The sequence below is a fragment of the Bos javanicus genome, chromosome 3, assembly GCF_032452875.1.
Source record: "Bos javanicus breed banteng chromosome 3, ARS-OSU_banteng_1.0, whole genome shotgun sequence".
In the NCBI taxonomy this organism is placed as follows: Eukaryota; Metazoa; Chordata; class Mammalia; order Artiodactyla; family Bovidae; genus Bos; species Bos javanicus.
In genome coordinates this window covers 120,748,201-120,770,867 of record NC_083870.1, presented here as the reverse complement: position 1 = coordinate 120,770,867, position 22,667 = coordinate 120,748,201, and the positions used below count along the sequence as shown (strand labels likewise).

Below are 22,667 nucleotides of genomic sequence, written 5' to 3'. Positions count from 1 at the left end.
CCCCGGGATGTCCCCAGCGGGCAGCCGGCGCCCACATAAAAGCCCAAGGGTCTGCGGTGAGCGGAAAGGGGAAGACAGGTGTGAAGGAAGGGTTAGCATGGCCCGGAGTCTCTCGAGCCCATCTGAACTAGAAGGGAGGGCCCAGCTCTGTCCCTGTCTGCCAGCCCCACCAGCCGTGGCTCACCAGCTCCCTCAGAGAACCCAGGCTCAGGGACACGATCCAAGCCTCTGCGATGCCCATCGGGCAGCCCCACGGGGCAGGGCACCTGGGGGCCATGAAAGGAGGCCCCCCCACATACACACACACACGCACGCGCACACACACACACACACCCTGGTCCCTCTCTCAGACACTGTAATGTTTTAGTTAGATGCCCGCTTTTTTAAAACATGGAGATCTTGCATAAGAACCTGCTTCCCTTGAAAAACCACTTTCTCTCCCCAGCTTCCCCTGCACACCCACCCCAGTCAGCCACAGCCCCGCCTACCAACCCCACCTCCAACAACACGCAGCTAGAGCCCCTCCGGAAAGGAGACCCACAGAGTCCGGGCCTCCAGCTTTATTGGCCGCATCGGACTCCGCACGTTAAACTCTCTTCTGGACGGACAAGCAGACGGATTGTTTTCAAAGTTGTCTGTTACGAACCACATGCACTTTACCTTGTGATAAATATCCCCAATTTTCCCTCCAAAAAGACAGTGCCGGTTGACGCTCCTGCCAACCTCAAAGACCAGAGTAACCGCCACTGAATCTCCATGGCAGTTTCGCGCTCTTGGTTACCATGCAGCTGAGAACAGCCCACTTGCACGGTCCCAGCCCTGTGGGCAGCAGTGACGGTCTGACACCGGCTCGCAGAGACAGCCCGCTCACTCGGTATAAAGAGGCCTCCACGCTTCCTGCTCATCCTGGATCCACTCGCTTCCTCACATCAGCTGAGCAGGCATCGTGTTTTCTCTGGCGGTTGGCAGATTCGCCTGAGGCTCAGGGCAGTGATGGGATTTGAGTCTTTATTTTTATTTTCGTTTATGTAATTTTGGCTGCACTGGTTCTTTTTTAATGTCTATTTTTATTTATTATTTATTTATGTTTGTCTGTGCTGGGTCTTCACTGCCGCACGAGCTACTCTCTAATTGCAGTGCACGGGTTTCCCATCGCAGTGGCTCTGCTGGTTGCAGAGCACAGGTGTGGGGACCTGCAGGCTTTAGTGGCCGGGGCTCGGAAGCTCTGTCGTTGCAGCCCCCAGGCTCTAGAGCACAGGCTCGGTAGTTGCAGTGCCCGGGTTTAGTTGTCCTGTGGCACGCGGGACCCTCCTGGGTCAGGGATCGAACCCGCATCTCCTAAATTGGCAGGTTTTACCAGTGGAGCAGCAGGGAAGCTCGAGGCTTTCTTTAAATCAGGGTCATTTCCCCATTCTTCGTTTGGCTATCAACTCTCATCCATGGCTCGTCCGCCCCTCCCGGACTCCTGTCAGGCTGGCTCATCTGGGATCTGATTCCCTGTCTCCTCTCTCCCTTGCAATTTCCCTCTTCGCATTTTCCTCTGGATGGAGGATGGAGGAACCTCCCAGGGGGCGGGGGAGGGTGGGGGGCGTCTCCTGCCAACCTGGATCTCCGGTCCATCCTGCATGGACTCTGTTCATTTTTTTCTGTTTCTAAATATTGTCATTTATTCTCAAATTTGCTGCAGTATATCCCATATTCTTACTGAAAATTCATTCTTCATAAAGTCTCTCCATTAAATTGTGTCCAAGTGAGCTGCTGCCTGTTCTGAGGGTGAGCGTTCCCCTTCTCTTTGAAGTGCTGATTCCCCTGAAAAGTGTGGACATGTCTGGACCCAGGAGCACCTGAGCAGGTGCCGGGGTCCTCAAGGCTGAGGGCCCCACGTGGAAGGAAGGGGACCCCAGAGCCAGACAGACAGGCCAGGCTGAGCATCTCAGCTGAGTGTGAAAGAGCAGCTCTGTTTCTTGGGTGCTCCAGGTAGCCCACTTTTCTCAGGCAGAGGGCACATGGTTCTGGGTGTGTGCACCCCACTAACCACTGGGCCCCCAAGCAGCCAGGGATCATGTTCTGCCAGGCAGGCATCCTCACTCCCTCCACACAAACCACAAGAAGGGGGGCCTGGAAGCCACCCTCCTCGGGCTTCATCCAGTGCCGTCTCCACGGCAACCAAGGGTACAGCAGTCCCCTCCCAGCTCTCCGGCAGGTCTCCTCCTCCACTCATCTTTTGGGGGCGGTCTGTTGCAGCTCAGAGCTGCAGCACAGGCCTTCAACCTGTGCTCCGGCTAAACCATTTGCCTTGTAAGCAGTTGTAACATTTCTCAATCCAAAACCGTTCTTCAGTTGGAAATAAGGCTCATACAGCCAAAGATGGGAAACTGAGCATTCCAGACTCTTCCAAACCCAGGTCCCCAAGCCCACCTCCAGAGTGTGGGGTGCTGACAGTGTGGGTGTCTCAGTGACCAGGGCCATGTCCCCATGGCTGGCAAAGTAGGGGAGCCGCTCTGAGCTCCAGATTCCTTTCTTCTGATGTAAGACCCCTCACTTTCCCACCTCATAGGACGCTCCATCTGATGAATCTGATGAGCAGGCTCACATCCTCAGTCCAGGTGCGCGGGTGTCCTATATTTCGGGTCCTCAGTGGAGAGGTCACCTCCGAGAGGATGGATCACGGGTGGTCTCTTCACTGGTGTCTTCACCCTGAGGACTGGTGGTCTGGCAGGGCCTGGGTACCCCAGGTGCCCCCAGAAGACCCCTCAGAGCCTGAGACAGCACCTAGGGCTTTCCAAGGACAACAGGAGAGGGCCCAGCCAGAGTCCCCGGTGCCATCCCTCTAGGCCCCCAGGAAGGCAATGTTCTTGGGGGGTTTGTCAGGGAACTGCAGGGTGTACAGGTGGGCCATGTACTGGAGCTCAGGCATAACCATCCGCTGACACATCTGCAGCGTCTGGTTGTCCAGACCCGGCCTGAGGTTGCAGCCCAGGATGTCGGCCCTGCCCGACTGGTAGGGGCGCAGTCGGAAATCGGTGATCTGCGACTGGTTCTTGGGCTCGCTGTCCTGCAGACACATGGCGGCCAGCTCGCGCCGCCGCTCGCGCAGCCGAGCCACCTCGGAGCGCAGACGCCGCGGGCTCAGCTCTGCGCGCAGCCGGGCCCAGAAGGTGCGGTTGAAGTGCTGGTACAGGCGCCAGTCCAGGGCGCACCAGTGCTTGGCGCGCTCCTGGCCTGCGGGCGACAAGGGGGTGACACTGTGCTGGCTGCGCGAGTTGAGCCTGAAGGCCACCACGTCGTCCAGCCGCCAGCGCAGCAGGCGCCGGAGCAGCACCATGGACTCGTCGAAATGTTCGGCAATGAGCAGCAGCTGAAAGCGCTGCTCCACGTCGAGCAGGCGCGCGCGCACGTAGCCCTCCTCGGGCGGCGCGTCATTGTCGAAACCCAGGTCGAACCACATGCTGTTCCGGGCGTGGGCGTTGCTCAGCCCCAGGCTCTGGTTGTAGTAGGTCCACGGCGAGGCCAAGAAGGCATCCAGGCTGGAGACGTTCCTGAAGGCGGGGACGTGGCTCTTGTAGTAGACGAAGGAGGACTCCAGCTGGAAAACAGGGTTTCTGAGGATGGAAAAGTAGAAGGTGTCGCTGTGCATGACTTTCTGCACCTGTCGGGAGACAGAACGGGAAGGGCTGGTGACCCTCTGGGCTCCCCGGGGCGTGGTCCCGGGGCCAGGTGGTGCCTCCTCCCTTGCCCCCACCCCGCAACACACCTGAGCCTGCCCCTGGTCCCCTGCCCCCGAAACCCAGTCTCCTGCCTCCAGTCCAGGCCACCTGGCTCCTCTGCCTGCCACCCTGCACCAGCATCCAGAACAACCCTGGCCACGTCCCGGCCCCCATTACCCTTCGCCGTCACCCCCGCTGAGCCTTTCGGGAGGAGGTCAGAGAAGCCCCCGGGAGGAGATGCCCTCTAAGCTAAGACCCGAATGACCCAGAGAAGGAGCTGTGAACACGTGAAAAGGGCCTGCGGAGGGACGAGCTGGTGGGTCTGGACCCAGAAGGAGGCGAAGAAGAGGGAGAGGGCGGCAGACGCCGGGTGCCCGCTGCCGACTGGGAGAGCAACGCCCCCGGGAGCCCCGGGACCCCGCGACCCCGCGACCCCGCCGGGGAGCCCCGCCCCCTGGAGCCCCGCCTTCCATGGGCCCCGCCCCCGGAAGACTCTGCCCTCTGGGAAGCCCCGCCCTCCAAGGAGCCCCGCCCCGGGGCCCCGCAAGCCCCGCCCCAGATCCCCGCCCCCATGGAGCCCAGCCCCGGGAGACCCGCCTCCAGGAGCTCGCCCCCGGAAGCCCCGCCCCACGCACCTCTGGCGGGTTGAACCTCAGGTGGTTGCACATGATGTTGAAGCGCTGCCCGGGCCCGCCCTGCTCTGCGCCCTCCACGTAGCGCGCCAAGAAGAGCCAGGGGTAGCCGAGGTGGAAGCGGCCGCCGGCGGGCAGCGCCGCCGACAGGTTGTGCGTCTCGGCGAAGCGGTAGAGGATGTTGAGCACCGTGCTGCTGGCCGTCTTGTGCGTCTTAAGAAACATGACGTTGGTGACGGGAGGCCCATCAGCCTGGTCCCCGAGTTGGCTGGGGGAAGAGCGCAGCGCCGTGGGCCGGGAATCCTCGCGCTTGCCCAGCCGGAGAGATTCCAGCCCCGCGAGCCCTGAACCTGGAGGCCCGCAAAGCCTCTGCCCCGTCCACGCTTCCCCGACCCACACTCCCTGAGCTGGCAACACCCCAGCCCAGCCCCGTTACTGTGCCCCTCACCTGAGACCCCGCCCTGGCTGCCCTCTTCCAGTGGTGCAACCACCTGCCCCCATGTACTGCAGGCCCTGCACCCCTCTGCTTCCCAACCTCCTGCCTGGCTCTGAGGGCGCCCAGCATCGCTCTGCCCTGTGACCCAGGCCATATGGCCAGCGGTGCTTGGTTGGCCCCTCATGCTGAGATGGGCTGACTCACTGCCGGGCAAGACTGGACGCTGGTGCTCACTCCTGTGATCTCAGGGTGGCACCCACCCAGTTGTGGACACCAGCCTGGAGCTACAGGTGCCCACCCTGCCCCAACACAAGATCCCAAAACAGAGCTGGTGAGAGTGACCCAGGATGGTGGGGACAGGGTCCAGAGGCTAGTGCCAGGCCTGGGGGGTAGGCAGGGATACCCAGGAGCTTTAGCACTCCCCCTCTCCAGTGGAGATCAGCCAGGCCCGGGGCTGGAGGGCCCTCCCACCAGCCAGGCTAAACCACTAGGGCAGGGTAGCCATCGGGAGGACCCTGAGCTTCACAGAGGCCATACCACCAACAAGCAGGGGAGCAGGGGTCCTGACATCCAGACCACTAGGGGGTTCTAACCACCCCAGCCCTGCCTCCCAGTCACCCTCTGCACACAGCAACTCTGCCCAGGGCACCCCCAACCTGGCCCAGATTCAACCCTCCCGTATCCCTGCCTGGAGTTCTGGGCAGCTTACTGCCCATGGGAGATACTGGGAGGCCCCCAGGCTGGGTGACCACAGGAAGAGCCCCTCCTCCATTGCAGAGGGGAGGCTGAGGCCTGGAAGGGAGGCGTGGCCTACCACAGTCACAGGCAGGGCTGGGTGCCACCCGGAGTGGGGCACGCTGGGGTCCCAGTACTGCTCGGGGAGGGGGCAGTGCCCAGACCTCAGGCCACCCAGTGGAGGACTCACGGCATGAGCAGCCCGATGTCCACGTGCATGATGCAGCCCAGCAGGAGCACAGCCAGGGCCAGGAGGAGGAGCACGGCCCAGAAGCACCTGTGGGCAGAGGACCTCTTCAGCACTGAGTCCGGGGCCCAGGAGGAGCCTCTGCTGCCCACCCCCTTCCCTACCCCCTCCACCTCCCCGGCATCCATGTGACAACTTGTGTCCAGCACCTACTGTGTGCTGGCCCATGGGGGCCCTAGGGTGGGGGCAAAGCCCAGGATGGGCCTGAGTCATCAGACACCACCCCCACGTGGCCCCCCTGCACTGCCCACTACTCAGAAGCTGGGAGAAGCCAAGAGGGGGATCCACTCCCTGTGGGGGCAATCAGAGGTGAAAACATGTCTGTGGACCCTCAACCCTGAGCAGGGCCCCCTAGAGATGGGCCTGACTGAGACCCCTGAGTTCCAGCCCAGGGCCCATGAGGGCAGGGGGGCCCGCCCGGGTGCAGGAGCTGAAGGTGGTGTGGGCAGGGCTCCTGGGCCAGAACACACAAGGGAAAGGCAGTGAGCAGATCAGGAGAGACAGGCAGGGGCTCCCTGTCCCGCCATCCCTGGACAAAGAAGCTGCAGCAGCTCAGCCATGAAGGGCTCCCTGCGCTTCGCCACCTGGAGGGCCACTTTGTACTGAGAAGGGGGAGGAGGCCCAGCCAGTCTCAGCTCTGGTCACCATCTGCAGGCCGCCCCAGACTTACACCCCAGCCTGGGCTGGCCCCGAACCCCCACTGGGGTGTCCACAGGGATCGCAGCCTCCAAGGTCCAGACTGGCTCCAACGCTGCCCTCCAAACCCAGCCCACCCCCAGGGACAGTGGCTTCTTCACCTGCTCTGGTCCCGTTTCCCTCCCCCCACCTTCTGTCCTGATCCGCGCTGCTCCCGAACCCTGGTGGCCTGGTTACCCCCTCCTGTGTCCCTGCCCCGTGGTTCATTCCACCCTAGCAGCCCAAAATACCCTTTTATTAAAAAATCCAATGTGCTCAAAGTCTTCCTTGGTGGCTCAGAAGGTAAAGAATCCACCTGCAATGAAGGTTCGATCCCCGGGTCAGGAAGATCCCCTGGAGGAGGGCATGGCAAACCACTCCAGTGTTCCCTGGAGAAGCCCATGGACAGAGGAGCCTACAGTCCACGGAGTCACAAAGAGTTGGACACAACTGGGCGACTAACACTTTCATTTTCTTTCAACAAGCTCAAACCCTTGATTAAATCCCATAATTGAAGAGCCTCCTGTGCTAAACCCTTCAGGAAAATGCAAGTCTTCCCAGCCAGTCCCCAGGCCCCCACTCCACCCCTACCCTCCAGCCATTCCACTTCCTCCTGTTCCTCAAACACCAAGCCCCAGGACCTCTTCACTCAGAGGCTCCAGCAGCAGACTGTCTTTCTGCAAGAGCCGCCTCGCGCTTCTCCGGGCTGTGGGCAGGGGGTCTCCCGACCTCCCTGCAGCTCACCCCCGCCACCTGAGGGCGTCGCAGTTGCAGCCGTCCCTTTGTAGTCTGTACTGCCCACTGGGCTTCTCTGGTGGCTGAGATGGTCAAGAATCCTCCTACATTGCGGGAGACCTGGGTTTGATCCCTGGGTTGGGAAGATCCCCTGGAGGTGATAGTCTCTCCTCTGTCCATGGAATTCTCCAGGCGAGAACACTGGAGTGACTTGCCATTTCCTCAACCCACTCCAGTGTTCTTGCCTGGAGGATACCCATGGACAGAGGAGCCTGGCGGGCTACACTCCATGGGGTCTCGAAGAGTTGGACAGGACTGAGCAAGTAAGCACACAGCACAGCTCTGCCCACCATCGGGTAAGCTCCTCGGTTTCTGGAAAGGCAGCTGGCACGTGCACGGTGCTCGGCGCATGTGTGCTGAGTGAGTGAGTGAAGCCAAGCACACATCCCACCCGCCACCGCAGACCTCCTGCTTTGTGTCAGCATGGGGTGCAGAGGGAGGAGAAACAATGGGGTGGGAGCAAGATCGGAAGCAAATCTGTTGAGTGTGAAACGTCCTGAGACACCAAGAGGAGGTGCCCAGCAGTGGCTGAAGGAGTCCGGAGCTCAAGGTGTTGCCAGGGCCAGGACATGCACTCGCACATCAGCATAAAAAGGCCTGGCGTGCTGCAGTCCACGGGGTCACAAAGAGTCAGACACAACTGGGCAACTGCACAGCAGCAACAGTAAAAACCCATGTCACTTGGAACCTCAGCTGCAGGAATCAGAAAACAATGGCAGACTCCCCTCACCAACCTAGAGGCTTGGGAGGGAAGCTGCTGACTCCGGCAGACTCCTCTCACCAACCTAGAGGCTTGGGAGTGAAGCTGCTGGCTCTGGCAGACTTGGCCCCGTCACACTGCGAAAACTGACATCTCTCTCCCCATGCTCGTGGCCTGGTAGTCACAATATGGCTGCTAAGCTCCAGACATCACATAAACATTTGCATCAGCAAGAAAGTAGAAGGGACAGGACCAGCCATAATAAGGAAGCAAAAGCCTTTTAGAAGCCTCTAACAAACCTCCTTGTCCATCTTCTCGGCCGAAATGCGGTCACATGGTCCCCCTTCCCCCAACTGCGAGGGAATGCTGAGAAAGCTTCATTTAGTGTTTACAGCCTCTGTCCTGCGGGGGGCACAAGAAGGTGGTGGCTGTCAGCCTCAGCTGCGTTTGTGTGAATCCGTGGGAACGGTGGGCTGCAACCTGGGCCTAGCTAGGTCTGCCCATGGAGGCAGGCACATCTCTGAAACACAAGTGAGCTTCTCGCCTGCAGCCCGGCCGTGGCCCTGGATCCAGGGGGCCCAGCCTGCAGCAAGAACAGCCCCCCAGTCAGGCCCCTGTTTAGTCCTAATGCTCCGGCTGCAGGCTCTTCCTAGACGAATAAATGGAATTCACAGCCAGGCGGCCCTGGCCCTGCCTGCCTCCTGTGGCCTCAGCAGGGTGTTGGCAAAGACACCGCCTCCAGGGCCTGGGCTGTTTCCAGGTGTTCGCTGCAGTGTGTGTAGAGTGCGGGCACCCGCTTGCATCCAGGTGCTTTGGCCCTGATTTTCCAGCAGGCAGGCCCCTGTGTGCTGCCAGGCAGGGGACCACTGGGACCCCTTACTCGGCTGGAACACCACCCCCTACACGTCACCCATACCTTTCTTTCTTGCAGACAGGAGCAAGTCGGGGAGGTGGGGTTCTGTGGCCTCTGCTGAGACCCCTGCCCCCAGGACACCCGGCGCACGGCCCGACCAGCCCAGCAGGGGAGGGACACTGATGGCTCAGCATCCTGACCTCTCGGGGGAGCAAGGCGCCCAGGCAGGCCTGTGTGTGCTCCCCTCGGCCTTACTCTGAGCTCCTGGGAGGAGCTGCCCAGCCAGACACCGTCCCCAGGACAGACCAGGCCGACCACCTGCCCCCAGGCACCGGGAGGCTTCACGACTGACCTTCCCGGGTCAGTTCCAAGGCTCATGGCCCTTCCCCCTTCCCCTGCCCCGACACCCTCCTCACCACCTGCCCCCTGCTGGTGTCAGGGCCGGCTCCGAGGCCTCCCCTCGGGCAGATCCGAGGTCGGGGGGTGAGTTCCAGGTGTCCCTGCATCCGAAGGAGGAGAAGGTCCCTCCTGGGACCTCTGGGCCCTGCGTCTCCACACGGCCTGTGCCCCCAGGGCAGCTGGTTCCTTGGGCTCCAGCCACGTGGAGTGGCAGTGGCTGGGACCAGGAAGGCCTCCCGGGGGGAGCGGAGGGCCCGACAGGGCTGGAGGGGACGAGGGGCCGCTCGGTGCGGCTGTCAGTCCCAGGTGAGAGGGGCCGGATGACGCACCTGCACTCGGAGCCTGGCACAGGGAGCAGAGCCGGGAGGGAGCTTCCTGAATGGCCTGCGGCCTCTCCACAGGGCTCGCAGGGACGGGGAGTGTGACGAGCAGGGGGCATGCAGGGGAGGAGCCCGGGAGGAAAGGGCAGAGCACGGCTGCTCCATCGGGGCGGGTGATGCCCGACAGCAGGGAGGCCAGACCCCGGCCTCGCAGGAACCTCTCGACGCCCCCCCAGGCAGAAACTCAGAAGTGGACTCACACTGGCTGCAGGGCCGCCCCGTGAGACCCCTCTGGCCCCCTGGCCGCAAGCAGGGTGCAGGTCCACACCCCCAACTCTGCTCTGGTGCAAGGAGATGGCCGGACCCCACACCAAATAGTCGAAGCTTCACATCTTCCCCCAAAGAGAGTTTCTAACTCAGAATTCAGTTCTCAACTCCCCATGGAAGCACGTCATACGGTAATAACAGGACAATTCTAAATGGTGTCAGGCAGCAGGGGCCTGCCGGGCGCTAGGAAGGGAGGGGACCCGAGGACAGGGAGGGCGCCTGATGCCCTCCGTCCGGGGCAGCGGGCGGCCGGCCACCCACGGACAGGCCGCTGCACGGGACTCCTAGCCAGCTCTGTCCATCGGAGGAAACTGCTCAGAGCCATGGACACCAGCAGCCCCTCGCAGGAAGGGGCGGGGGGGCAGCCGGGGCTGCTCCAGGAGGGGGCGCTGGGTGGGCCTGGGCCAGCGTCGCCTTCCCCGGGGAAGTGCCGGACCCGTGCGCCCAGGGGCTGTTTTCTCTCCAGGCTCTCAACAGCGTCTTGTCGTTTTCATTACCTCAGTCCTGTGACCCTTGTGTTGATCTCAATCTCTAGTTTTTATTGCCATTGTAAACGAACTCACTTTCATTTCTTGGTCCTTATCACTAGAGTAGAAAAAGCTTTGTTTAAAAAAAATGTGCCTTGTATCCAGTCCTTCAGCCACTGTACATGCCTCTTGTAGCCGAACACTAGCGTTCTGCCATCTGGTGTGACGGGGCACTGCCCCGCTCGCCCTGTATGCCTGCCCGCTGGCCTGTGACCAGCCTCATCGCCAAGACGCTCCGGGTCTCGTTGGAAAGAAATGGGCTTAAAAAAAAGCAAAGAAAAGAAATGGTCTTTAGGGACCACAGCCTGGGGGCTGGGGGTGCTCACTGCTCTGGGACGTTGTCAGTTGCTGGGTCCTCTCAGTGGACACAGCTGGGAACTCCCTGAGTTCACACCCACACGGCCAACTCCGACGCCACACTTTGGGGGTGTTCAGTCGCTCAGTCATGTCCAACTCTGCGAAGCAATTGACCGCAGCACGCCAGGCTTCCCTGTCCTTCACTGTCTCCCGGAGTTTGCTGAAACTCATGTCCGTTGAGTTGGTGGCTCCATCCAGCCATCTCATCCTCTGTCGTCCCCTTCTCCTCCTGCCCTCAATCTTTCCCAGCATCAGGGTCTTTTCTATTCAATAGACTTCTCATCAGGTGACCAAAGTATTAGAGCTTCAGCTTCAGCATCAGTCCTTCCAATGAATATTCAGGACTGATCTCCTTTAGGATGGACTGGTTTTATCTCCTTGCAGTCCAAGGGACTCTCCAACACCACAAGTTGAAAGCATGAATTCTGTGCTCAGCCTCCTTTATGGTCCAACTTTCACATCCGTACATGACTACTGGAAAAACCATAGCTTTGACTATACACACTTTTGTTGGCAAAGTGATGTCCCTGCTTTTTAATATGGTGCCTAGGTTTGTCATAAATTTTCTTCCAAGGAGCAACCATCTTTTAATTTTATGGCACAGCCACTCTCCACAGGATGTTGGAGCCCAAGAAAATAAACTCTGTCACTGTTTCCATTGTTTCCCCATCTATTTGCCATGAAGTGATGGGACCAGATGCCATGGTCTTAGTTTTTTGAATATGAGTTTTAAGCCAGCTTTTTCACTCTCCTCTTTCACCTTCATCAAGAGGCTCTTTAGTTCCTCTTCACTTTCTGCCATTAGAATGGTATCATCTGCATATCTGAGGTTATTGATATTTCTCCTAACAATCTTGATTCCAGCTTGTGCTTCATCCAGTTCAACGTTTTGCATGATGTACCCTGCATATAAATTAAATAAACACGGTGACAATATACAGCCTTGACGCACTCCTTTCCCAGTTTTGAACAAGTTTCTCTGGAGGCGGGTAAGGTGGTCTGGTATTCTCATCTCTTGAAGAATTTTCCACAGTTTGTTGTGATTCACATAGTCAAAGACTTTGACATAGTCAATAAAGCAGAAGTAGACATTTCTCTGGAATTCTCTTGCTTTTTCTATTATCCAACAGATGTTGGCAAATTGATCTCTGGTGCCTCTGCCTTTTCCAAATACAGCTTGAACATCTGGAAGTTCATGGGTCACATATGGTTGAAGCCTGGCTTGGAGAATTTTGAGCATTAGTTGCTAGCGTATGAGATGAGTGCAATTGTGCGGTAGTTTGAACATTCTTTGGCATTGCCCTTCTTTGGGATTGGAATGAAAACTGACTTTTTCCAGTCCTGTGGCCACTGCTGAGTTGTCCAAATTTGCTGGCATGTTGAGTGCAGCACTTTAACGGCATCATCTTTTAGGATTTGAAATAGCTCAGCTGGAATTCCATCACCTCCACAAGCTTTGTTTGTAGTGATACTTCCTAAGGCCCTCTTAACTTTGCATTCTAGGATGTCTGGCTCTAGGTGAGTGATCACAGCTTCTCAGTGACCCTCTTCCTACTGCTTCCTATCTCAGACACAAGCCTAGTCTCAGACACAGCTGGGAGAATTTGAGCCCCTGCCATCACTTTCTGCTCTCCACACACACCCCCTTAAGGTCAAGCCACTGTGGCACATGACCTGCCCTCCCCCCACCCCTTTTTATATTTACTTGTCTGGCCTCATGTACTTATATGCAGAGTACATCATGAGAAACGCTGGACTGGAAGAAGCACAAGCTGGAATCAAGATTGCCGGGAGAAATATCAATCACCTCAGACATGCAGATGACACCACCCTTATGGCAGAAAGTGAAGAGGAACTAAAAAGCCTCTTGATGAAAGTGAAAGTGGAGAGTGAAGAAGTTGGCTTAAAGCTCAACATTCAGAAAACGAAGATCATGGCATCCAGTCCCATCACTTCATGGGAAATAGATGGGGAAACAGTGGAAACAGTGTCAGACTTTATTTTTCTGGGCTCCAAAATCACTGCAGATGGTGACTGCAGCCATGAAATTAAAAGATGCTTACTCCTTGGAAGGAAACTGATGACCAACCTAGATAGCATATTGAAAAGCGGAGACATTACTTTGCCAACAAAGGTTCGTCTAGTCAAGGCTATGGTTTTTCCTGTGGTCAAGTATGGATGTGAGAGTTGGACTGTGAAGAAGGCTGAGCACCGAAAGAATTGATGCTTTTGAACTGTGGTGTTGGAGAAGACTCTTGAGAGTCCCTTGGACTGCGAGGAGATCCAACCAGTCCATTCTGAAGGAGATCAGCCCTGGGATTTCTTTGGAAGGAATGATGCTAAAGCTGAAACTCCAGTCCTTTGGCCACCTCATGCGAAGAGTTGACTCATTGGAAAAGACTCTGATGCTGGGAGGGATTGGGGGCAGGAGGAGAAGGGGATGACAGAGGATGAGATGGCTGGATGGCATCACTGACTCGATGGACGTGAGTCTCAGTGAACTCCGGGAGTTGGTGATGGACAGGGAGGCCTGGCGTGCTGTGATTCATGGGGTCGCAAGGAGTCGGACATGACTGAGGACTGATCTGATCTGCTCTGATTTGGCCTCATGAGGTCTTAGTTGTGGATGTGGGATCTTACGTTACAGAGCACATGGGCTCCAGAGCGCACGGCTCAGCAGCTGTGTTGCATAAGATCTTTAGTCATGGTGTATGGGATTCTTAGTTCCCCATCCAGGGATCAAACCCACGTCCCCTGCTTTGGAAGGTGGATTCTTTACCACTGGACCATCAGGGGAGTCCCTTGCTCCACCATTTGTATCTGCTACCATACCTGGGTTTTCAAACATGATGTGAGCTTCTCCAACCCCCAGCTGCCTAACGCTCCCTCAAGTCCTCCTGACGAAGGACTTGAGATCCACCTGAGAGAGACTCCCAGGAACCAGCAGGTGGACAGGCTGAGTCTCTGTAAGTTCAGGCTACGGTGGGCCAAGTGTAGAATGCTCACACACAGGGCAGGGTTGCTGGGAAAGGATGCCCGTGTCAGCCCGCGGTCACGGCCTGCGGGCCCCAGGAGGGCGGCCACAGATGCAGCGGGAGACGGTGCGGCAGCCCAGGGGCCGGGCCCCGGGGTCTGCTCACTGCACACTTTCCCCAAGCCCCAAAGGGGTGCACTTCTGGAAGGCCACGCTGTGGTCACGGGGTTCCCACACTGCAGTGGAGTCATATCTGCAGAGCTCACAAGACCCTCCAGGGAAGGCAGCTTGTCACTGGAGCCTGAGCAGTTGGTTCCTTTTTCTTAATTGGAGGATAATTGCTTTACAATGTTCGTTTTGCCATACAGCAACATGAATCAGCCACAGGGATACACACGTCCCCTCCCTCGTGAACCTCCCTGCCACCCCCTTCCCCATCCCACCCCTCCGGGTCATCATGGAGCACTGGCTTTAGGCTCCCTGTGTCACATGGCAAGTTCCCACTGGCTATCTACTTTACACAGAGTTTTATCATCCCATATAGTTAGAGTTTAACCCCTGCTGGATGAGGCCCTCCTGGGATGTTAATGGGCCTGGCTTTTCCCCTCAGTCTGCCCCCGGCCTGACTTTGTTCTGACACATAAAACTCCCTTCACCAAACACTGGGTGTTTGCTGGCCCCTTCAGAGGAGCCACACTGAGGACTTCTTGGAAATTTCTGCTGTCACATTTACAACAACCCCTTTGGCCTTAAGGGAACAAGTTCTCCACAGAATTGCAGTGTAAAGGAGAAAAGAGGAATGAGTTCTTCTTTCCTTCCCTGAGAACAAAGATACAGAGAATAGTGAGCAGGGCTGATCACACCGAGTTTTTACTTCGTTCCTAATCTGCAGTCAACATTCAGAGAACTAAGATCATGGCACCCGGTCCCATCACTTCATGGCAAACAGACGGGAAAACAATGGCAACAGGGAGAGACTTCATTTTCTTGGGCTCTAAAATCACTGTGGATAGTGATGAAATAAAAGATTTTTGTTCCTTGGAAGAAAAGCTATGACAAACCTAGACGGTATATTAAAAAGCAGAGTCATTACTTTACCAACAAAGGTCCTTATAGTCAAACCTATGGTTTTTCCATTAGTTGTGTATGGATGTGAGAGTTGGACCATAAAGAAAGCTGAGCACCAAAGAATTGATGCTTTTGAACTGTGGTGTTGGAGAAGACTCTTGAGAGTCCCTTGGACTGCAAGGAGATCCAACCAGTCCATCCTAAAGGAGATCAGTCCTGAATATTCACCAGAAGGACTAATGCTGAAGCTGGAGCTCCAATACTTTGGCCACCTGATGCGAAGAGCTGACTTGCTGGAAAAGACCCTGATCCTGGGAAAGATTGAAAGGGATGACAGAGGATGAGATGGCTGGATGGCCATCTCGTGTGACTCAATGGACATGAGTTTGAGTAAACTCTGGGAGTTGGTGAAGGACAGGGAGGCCTGGCGTGCTACAGTCCATGGGGTCGCAAAGAGTCAGACACGGCTGAGCGACTGAACAGCAACAACCTGTAGTCGGTAACTAAGTTTGCTTTTCACCCTCTGACTCTGCATGAGCTAGTTCTGCACCTATTATCTTTTAACTCTATGTGACACATCCTATCGGAGAAGGCAATGGCACCCCACTCCAGTGTTCTTGCCTGGAGAATCCCAGGGACGGGGGAGCCTGGTGGGCTGCCGTCTATGGGGTCGCACAGAGTTGGACACGACTGAAGCGACTTAGCAGCAGCAGCAGCAGCACATCCTATATCTGGTGCTCACCTTTACTGCACTCTCCCTCTGCAGACCACCCCTTGTAGGTTTTCTCCTCTTTCCCATTCAGAAAGAAGGCCGCAGTACAGCACACAAAAGGCAATGGACCCGACTACCCAATACCAGCCTATGACTGCTTCCGAAACAATGTGGGAGGAAGAAGAATACAAGGTCCTGATGTCCTTGTCCCTCATCAGCTCTCCAGCTGCAAGCCCTCATCTATAGGATCCCCCGACTCCTCATGGAAGAAGGCACAGTCCTCGAGGCACAAGCCTGTTCTGTTCTGTCTCCCCTCGCCGGTTGAGGATTAAAGCCACCTTTCTATTTCCTCCAAACTCTGTCTCCGTATTTTTTTTATTTGGCTTCGCTGGGCAGAGAATCCAAGGTTTTTGGTGGCAACAACAGCTGCCCAAGAAAAATAATGTCTTCAGAGAAACCCCTCATTTCTAAGGAGAGGCTCTTCCTTTGCAGAACACCATCTGGTCCCATCACCCGGGGGTCAGCAGGGTGTGAGTGTGGGATGGGCCGGGCGGTCCGCCCAGCAGGACCGGTGCTCAGGGAGCCACTACTGGGGCTCTCAACAGGAGGGATGTCCTGCCCGGCAGGGAGACAGGGTCCTGGGCATTTGCCATCTGTCTTCGGGAATGGAATCTTGTATAGCTGCAGCTGTTGACCTTTGATACTCCCTGAAATGAAACACTCTGTGCTCCAGGAAAACTGGTGGAATAGGTCTTTACATAGATATTTTCAGAAACTGATTTTATGAGCCCAAGCCTTGCATCTCCTCATCTTGAGAAATCACTAAATCCCTTCATGGTGACATCAGCTCCTCATGACTAGCAGAAAACCTTTTGTAAGATAAGCACTTATCTCCCTTAGCTGATCCCAGGGCCCAATCCAGGGCTCCTGAGTAGGATCCAAAGTGGCCAGGTAAACACACCCACAGCGGTCACCTCTGGTCTGTCCATCCATCACTCCTTCAACTGGCTCTTGTTTAGCCCCAAATGCCCTATTGGGTGTGGGGCCAAGCCAAGGGGGTGTGTACAGTGGCAGCATTTAATGAGCAGCAGCCAAGGACAAGACTGAACAGTTACTCAGGGCTCCCTCCTCACAGATAAGCCCTTGGCCAGGAAGGCTGCATCCTCGGGAACCAGGCCCTGCCCCCCTGCCCTGGCTCGGCTGTTTGAGAAGAACAAGGAGGTGCTGGCCCCCGGTCCCCACCCCCACCCCCAGATGCACCAGCAGGGGGCCGGGCACAGGGCTGCCGGAGGTCTCCTTGGCCTGGGGACCCTGTGATCAGGGTGGGTGAGGCCGTCGTCCAGTGAGTCCAGGGCACACAGCCATCCGTACAAACCAAGAAGAAGCAGGGACAGGGCCCAGATGCCCAAACTCAACATCCCCTAAATAGAGGGAAAGAGTGGGACACCCTCCACCCAGGGGATCCTGCCAAAACAGAAAGGAAAGTCACTCTGTTGCTGCCTGCAGGGTGCAACAGAGAAGAAACATGGCCAAGACGCTTCCCCCCCCCGTCCCCACCTGTCACCACCCACCGAATTGGGAGTGATGCGGCCTTGCTTTGGCTGGGATCTGAGGCCGGCAGGAAGAACCTTGCAACTTCTGCTTCTACTTCCCTCCACACTGTCCTGAGATGGCACCCCCAGGAAGGTGCTGTGCCACTTTCCAGGAGGGGAACCGAGATGCTGCAGCCGAGACCCGGGAGCAAGAGGCAGCCAGGGCCTTCCAGCCCTGCAGCTGTCCAGCTAGGCGCAGCCCCTGGTGGGGCGGGGTGTCGCCAGGGGGACACTGAGCCCGAGAGATAGGTCAGCATGGCCTGGTGCAGCCAGGTCTCTGGGGGCTGCTTACAAGATTGCTGATATGAGGAGAGCCCAGGGTGGTGCATGTCCCCACCCGACCCCAACGGGGCCCTCTGAGTCCTTCCCCCAAAGGGGACTGCTTCGTGCTCTACAACCTGGGGTGTTTCCTCCCATCCGGGTGGCACCACATTTGCCCTGAAGTCAGTTCAGTGGGTCACACTCTGAGGGCTGGAGGTTGCAGCCAGCACTCTTAGAGAATAGTGTGAAATAGAAGCAAATAGAACAGAAAGAAAAGCACAGGCACAGAATAGAATCGATGTAGATACAGTCAATAAACTTAGACTTGTTTACTCACTAAGTCGTGTCCGACTCTCTTTGTGACCCCATGGACGGTCGCCCACCAGGCTCCTCTGTCCTTGGGATTTCCCAGGCAAGAACACTGGAGTGCGTTGCCATTTCCTCCTCCAGGGGATCTTCCCAACCCAGGGATCAAACCCAGGTTTCTTGACCCCCCTGCACTGGAGTCGGATTCTTTACCACTGCGCCACCTGATACAGACGGGCAAAGAATAAACACAGACTAGACAGTATCTGAGCACGTGGGAGGCAGTGTGGCTGCGGGGAGACGTGTTTCAGACAGACACAGCACAGAGATTCCAGTGTGTCCCAGACAGCGATGCTGCGTGCTGTCTTCCCCCGGAGCACCATGGAAACAGGTCCACTCTTCTGCCCGGTCACCATGGAAACAGGTCCAGTCTTCTGCCCGGTCACCATGGAAACAGGTCTACTCTTCCTCATTCAGTTGCCATCCTGCCTCCGTCACCTCATGCTCAGGCCAAAGCGTCCCCTTGTCCGCTGAAAAGCAGACTGCAAGTGTCCTGGCTGGCCCCCCTCTGGACTCTTTCCGGCCCCCATCCAGCCCACACGTGGCCACCGCAGCTGTGTAGAATGTTGCCAGACGCCCTGCCCTGTCCCCTCCCCGCCTGCACTCCCACGTGTACTCTTTACCCACCCTAAGAGCTCACCTGAGGCCGGGAGAGTCACACAGCCCCCCACAGGGTCCACACAGTCCCCCACAGATCACACAGCCCCCACATGGGGTCACACAGCCCCCACGGGGTCACACTGCCCCCACAGGGTCACACAGCCCCCACATGGGGTCACACAGCCCCTACAGGGTCACACAGCCCCCACATGGGGTCACACTGCCCCCACAGGGTCACACAGCCCCCACATGGGGTCACACTGTCCCCACAGTGTCACACAGCCCCCACATGGGGTCACACTGCCCCCACAGGGTCACACAGCCCCCACATGGGGTCACACTGTCCCCACTGGGTCACATAGCCCCCACAGGGTGTCACACAGCCCCCATGAGGTCACACAGCCCCCATGAGGCTACACTGTTTCCATGGGGTCACACAGCCCCCACGGGGTCACACTGTCCCCATGGGGTCACACAGCCCCTGTGAGGTCACACTGCCCCCACAGATCACACAGTCCCCATGGGGTCACACTGTCCCCACGGGGTCACACAGCCCCCACATGGGGTCACACAGCCCCCATGGGGTCACAGCCTTCTATGGGGTCACACAGTCCCCATGGTGTCACACAGCTCCCATGGGGTCACAGGCTTCTATGGGGTCACACAGCCCCACAGTGTCACACTGTCCCCACGGGGTCACAGAGCCTCCCATGGGATCACACAGTCCCCATGGAGTCACACAGCCCCCACGGGGTCACAATGTCCCCACGGGGTCACACAACCCCCAAGGAATCACAGCCTTCTATGGGTCACACAGCCCTCGCAGGGTCACCCAGCCCCCATGGGGTCACACAGCCCCCACTGGGTCACAGCCTTCTATGAGTCACACAGCCCCCTGGGATCACATGGCTCCCCACAGCCACTCCCTGGTCCCAGCACCCCAGGACATTTTTGTCCTGAGAAGCTGACCTCAAATAACCAGAAACACAAGTTTCCAAAGACCTGAAGCCAAGGCGTAGAGTTGAGGGACCATCCAATAGCTCCCATATGGTCAGGGGGATTGATGCCCCAGCATCTCAGGCCAGCAGCCTCACCCAGACCCCTCACCCTGTCCAGCAGAAGAGGTCTGGTCTCTGCTCCAGGCGGCCCGTATAACCAAACAAGCCACTGGGTTCCCCCAGACCACGCCCGTCCCCTCCTCCCTGTCCCCGCTGTCCCCATGGACCCCTGGCTTCTCTGGCCCACGCCCATCCCCTCTCGTCTCCATGGAACCCTGGGCTCCCCGGCCCATGCCCGTCCCCACTGTCCCCGTGGACCCTGGCGCCCCCAGCCCACACCTCTCCCCTCTCGTCCCCGTGGACCTCTGGGCTCCCCGGCCCACACCCATCCCTGCTGTTCCCGTGGACCCCTGGCCCCCTGGCCCATGCCCGTCCCCTCCTCCCCGTGGACCCCTGGGTGCCCCTGGCCCATGCCCACCCCTCCTCCCCGTGGACCCCTGGGCACCCCTGGCCCATGCCCACCCCTCCTCCCCGTGGACCCCTGGATGCCCCCAGCCCACACTTGTCCCCTCGGTTCCCGTGGTGCCCAGACGTGCTGCAAGGCCGAGCCTGCCGGTGCCCTGTCCTGGGCAGCAGCTGGCCTGTCTGCCCACAGGCCCAGGGCGCTGACCTAGCAACATGGGCCCCAGGCGTTCCCACAAGTCAGAGAAAACCGACCCGAGGCTCTGGGCCTTCAGGGCCACCGAGTGTGAGCCCGCACACTGCCCTTCTCCCCACCGAGTGTGAGCCCACACACTGCCCTTCTCCCCGAGGTCTGTGCTGCACCCGCAAGCCTGGGACACACACAGCGGCCGGCCGGGCCGTGTGTCCCAACAGCCCCCACGGGACCCACCCTTCCGCCAGAGCTGGCACAGCCCGCAGGACCCGGGCTGGACCCCAGATAGCAGGGCGACACCCCCCAGCCGGCCCTCCAGGGAGGCCCCGGGAAGAGATTGGTCATGTCCCCCCGCCCTCGGGGAGCGGTGGCAGAGGCACAGCACCCCCCACGGGCCAGGAAAGGACGGGGGTGCTTGCAAACGCCACGCCCCTCCCCTCTTGACCTCCACCGCACGGGCAGGCTCTAGGGCTCAGGGCCCGGCCAGCACCCTAACCTGCAAAAGACGGGTGATTGGGCTGAAGTGCCGGAGCTGGGCGGGGGACACGGCCAGCCCCTCAGAAGGTGACCACAGGACTGAGGCCAGCAGAGCCGGACCCCCAGCAGCCGCCCACCTAGGCCTCCAGCCCAGACGCCAGATCCCTGTCTCCTCTGCTCACATCCCTCTTGCCCGAACCGCCCACCAGGCCCAGGACAAGGCTGCCCAGGCAGGAGAGGGGGGCTCCCCACTGCCTGAAATGAGGCCCACAAGGATGAACTCAGAGCGAATGCCTGGTCCAGGGCGATGCCCCAGGAGAACTTGGTCCATCAGGCGCTCAGGCCCCCAGGACTGAAGAAGGAATTTGGCCCCTGTGGTGGCACAGCCCCCGCTTACCTCTGCAAGCCCCCCAGAGAGGACGGCATGCTGGCAGGTGGCGATCTGGCCTGGCCCTTGCCTGACTTGAGCGGGCGAGCGCAGGGCACAGGCACTGGCGGGGCGTGACACTGGGCAGAGCAGGAACTGGAGGAGCACACCTGCCAGCCCCGGCTGGGGCCGCGCCCTCTGCGCCCGCACCCGAGTCCGGGCCTTCCCGGAGGCGGCTGGCATCTGGCACATGCCCGTGAGCCTGCGCCCTCTCACCCTGCCCCGGTGCGGGGTAGGTCAGCCCAGGGGGCCTGCAGGGAGCTGTGGGCAGTGACAAGGCCTCTGGGTCCAGAACTCAGGGCAAGATGCAGATCTTGCTGAGGGTCAGTGGGTGGCTCTGAGGACAAGGAAGAGAGCAGGAGCCAAAGTCAGCAGCTTTTCTCCTTTTCCTCCTCCTCCTCAAAAGCTTCACCCCGGGAGAAAACTCAGCTGTTATCTACACCTTGGGCTGGAAAAGAACTTTCAAAAGAGGACATTGCGGTAGAAAATTTTAAATTTACTAGATTTTACTCCATGTAAGTACACTTCTTTCTTTTGGAAATAAATAAATACAATTCAAAGACAGTAGACCGAGAGAAATACTTGCAGCATTTTAACCAAATGTTAGGTCCATAAGGGAAGACAAAATTCCTCACTCCGCCGTGAAGCACCCCAGCTGCCGAGGTCCAGCGCCGGCTGATCCAGGGCATTCGAAGGAGAGACGGCTTTGGCGACCTATTCATTTATTTATCAAAGATATAAAGAGTAATAGAATGAGGATAGCTCAGTAGGAAAATTCAGTGGAGAAAAGAAGCTGAGTAGCTTGGTTTACACAGAAAATCAATATAACCCGTGACACCAGGTTAGCTCTGACCACGGAGGCCGCAGGCGCCCTCTCGAATAGTGGAAGGTGCCCCACCTTAGACACCTTCTCGAGTGGGTCTTAGAAGCCCAGGCAAATAAGTGGTCGCAGAGGATATCCACGCTCCAGATGGAGACTTCAGCCGGAAGTTAAAGGAAAGAATGACATGGGGAGACCAAGCATTGGTGAGCAAGGCCCGTAGCTTTATTTTCAACAGGGGCTTTTATACCCTAAGTTACACATAGAGGATAATAGGGGATGCAAAGTCAGCAGTCTTTGATCCTTATCAAAAACCAGGGTTTCTTTCCTGCAAATTTATTGTATACAAATGGTTTAGGTGATTTACATCATCTTCTGGCCAGAAGGCCTATTAACATTTTGACTCTTGACAAGGACTTATCAACAAAGACTTATTTTCTCTAAGAGTAATTATTTTAAGGTTTGGCGCCATCTTCCGAAGATAAAATTGCATTCCTATAGGGTGGATGTGTAATGGGTTTACAACAAAGGAAAGAATTTATTACCTTAAGGGTCTAAAGTTACTAACACCAAGGCCACTACTTATTTTTTCTACATACCAACTATTAATCAATACATATTCAAGGATACAATTCAGGGGATGTGAAAACTTGGCAACAAGCATTGACTCATCAATGAAATCTTTTACTAGTTTTATTCTGACAGTTTCTAACTCTCTGAGAGGCTCTAAGCTATTTGAATATCTTAAGCTTCCCGTGCCTCTCGAGGCTGGGAGACTATAAACAATCGTATGCATAGCTGTAGGAGTCCAGGTAAACTTGTCAGGTGAGTTAGAGAGCCATCTGAGGGGTTTGGATTTAAACACTCCTAATTGCCCAGGAACTTTATGAATTGGAGCTGTAAGTTAACTCTTTGACAGAGAGAGCGAGATGGTGGTGGGGGACAGCCCCCAGTAAAGTCAGAGGTGAGAGCACAAAGCAATAAAGTAGGCAGACTCTGGTTTTTTG

The 22,667-nt window shown here is 57.4% G+C and overlaps 1 protein-coding gene across 1 annotated transcript; it reads right to left on the bottom strand.

Moving 5' to 3' along the window:
- Positions 1-162: 162 nt before the first annotated feature.
- Positions 163-22,055, bottom strand: GAL3ST2 (galactose-3-O-sulfotransferase 2). Its single transcript, XM_061412955.1, has 4 exons — positions 20,811-22,055; positions 5,701-5,787; positions 4,343-4,607; positions 163-3,649 (listed from the first exon to the last, which is right to left on the bottom strand). The coding sequence occupies exons 1-4, from the start codon at positions 20,837-20,839 to the stop codon at positions 2,831-2,833; spliced, it is 1,200 nt and encodes a 399-aa protein (XP_061268939.1). The 5' UTR covers positions 20,840-22,055; the 3' UTR covers positions 163-2,830.
- Between the last annotated feature and the right edge of the window lie 612 nt (positions 22,056-22,667).

Coding starts and splice junctions, on each gene's coding strand:
- GAL3ST2 (XM_061412955.1), bottom strand. CDS start 20,839: ATGCCGTCCTCTCTGGGGGGCTTGCAGAG. Junction 4,608..5,700: donor GACATCGGGCTGCTCATGCC/GTGAGTCCTCCA, acceptor CTCTTCCCCCAG/CCAACTCGGGGACCAGGCTG. Junction 3,650..4,342: donor TGAGGTTCAACCCGCCAGAG/GTGCGTGGGGCG, acceptor GTCTCCCGACAG/GTGCAGAAAGTCATGCACAG.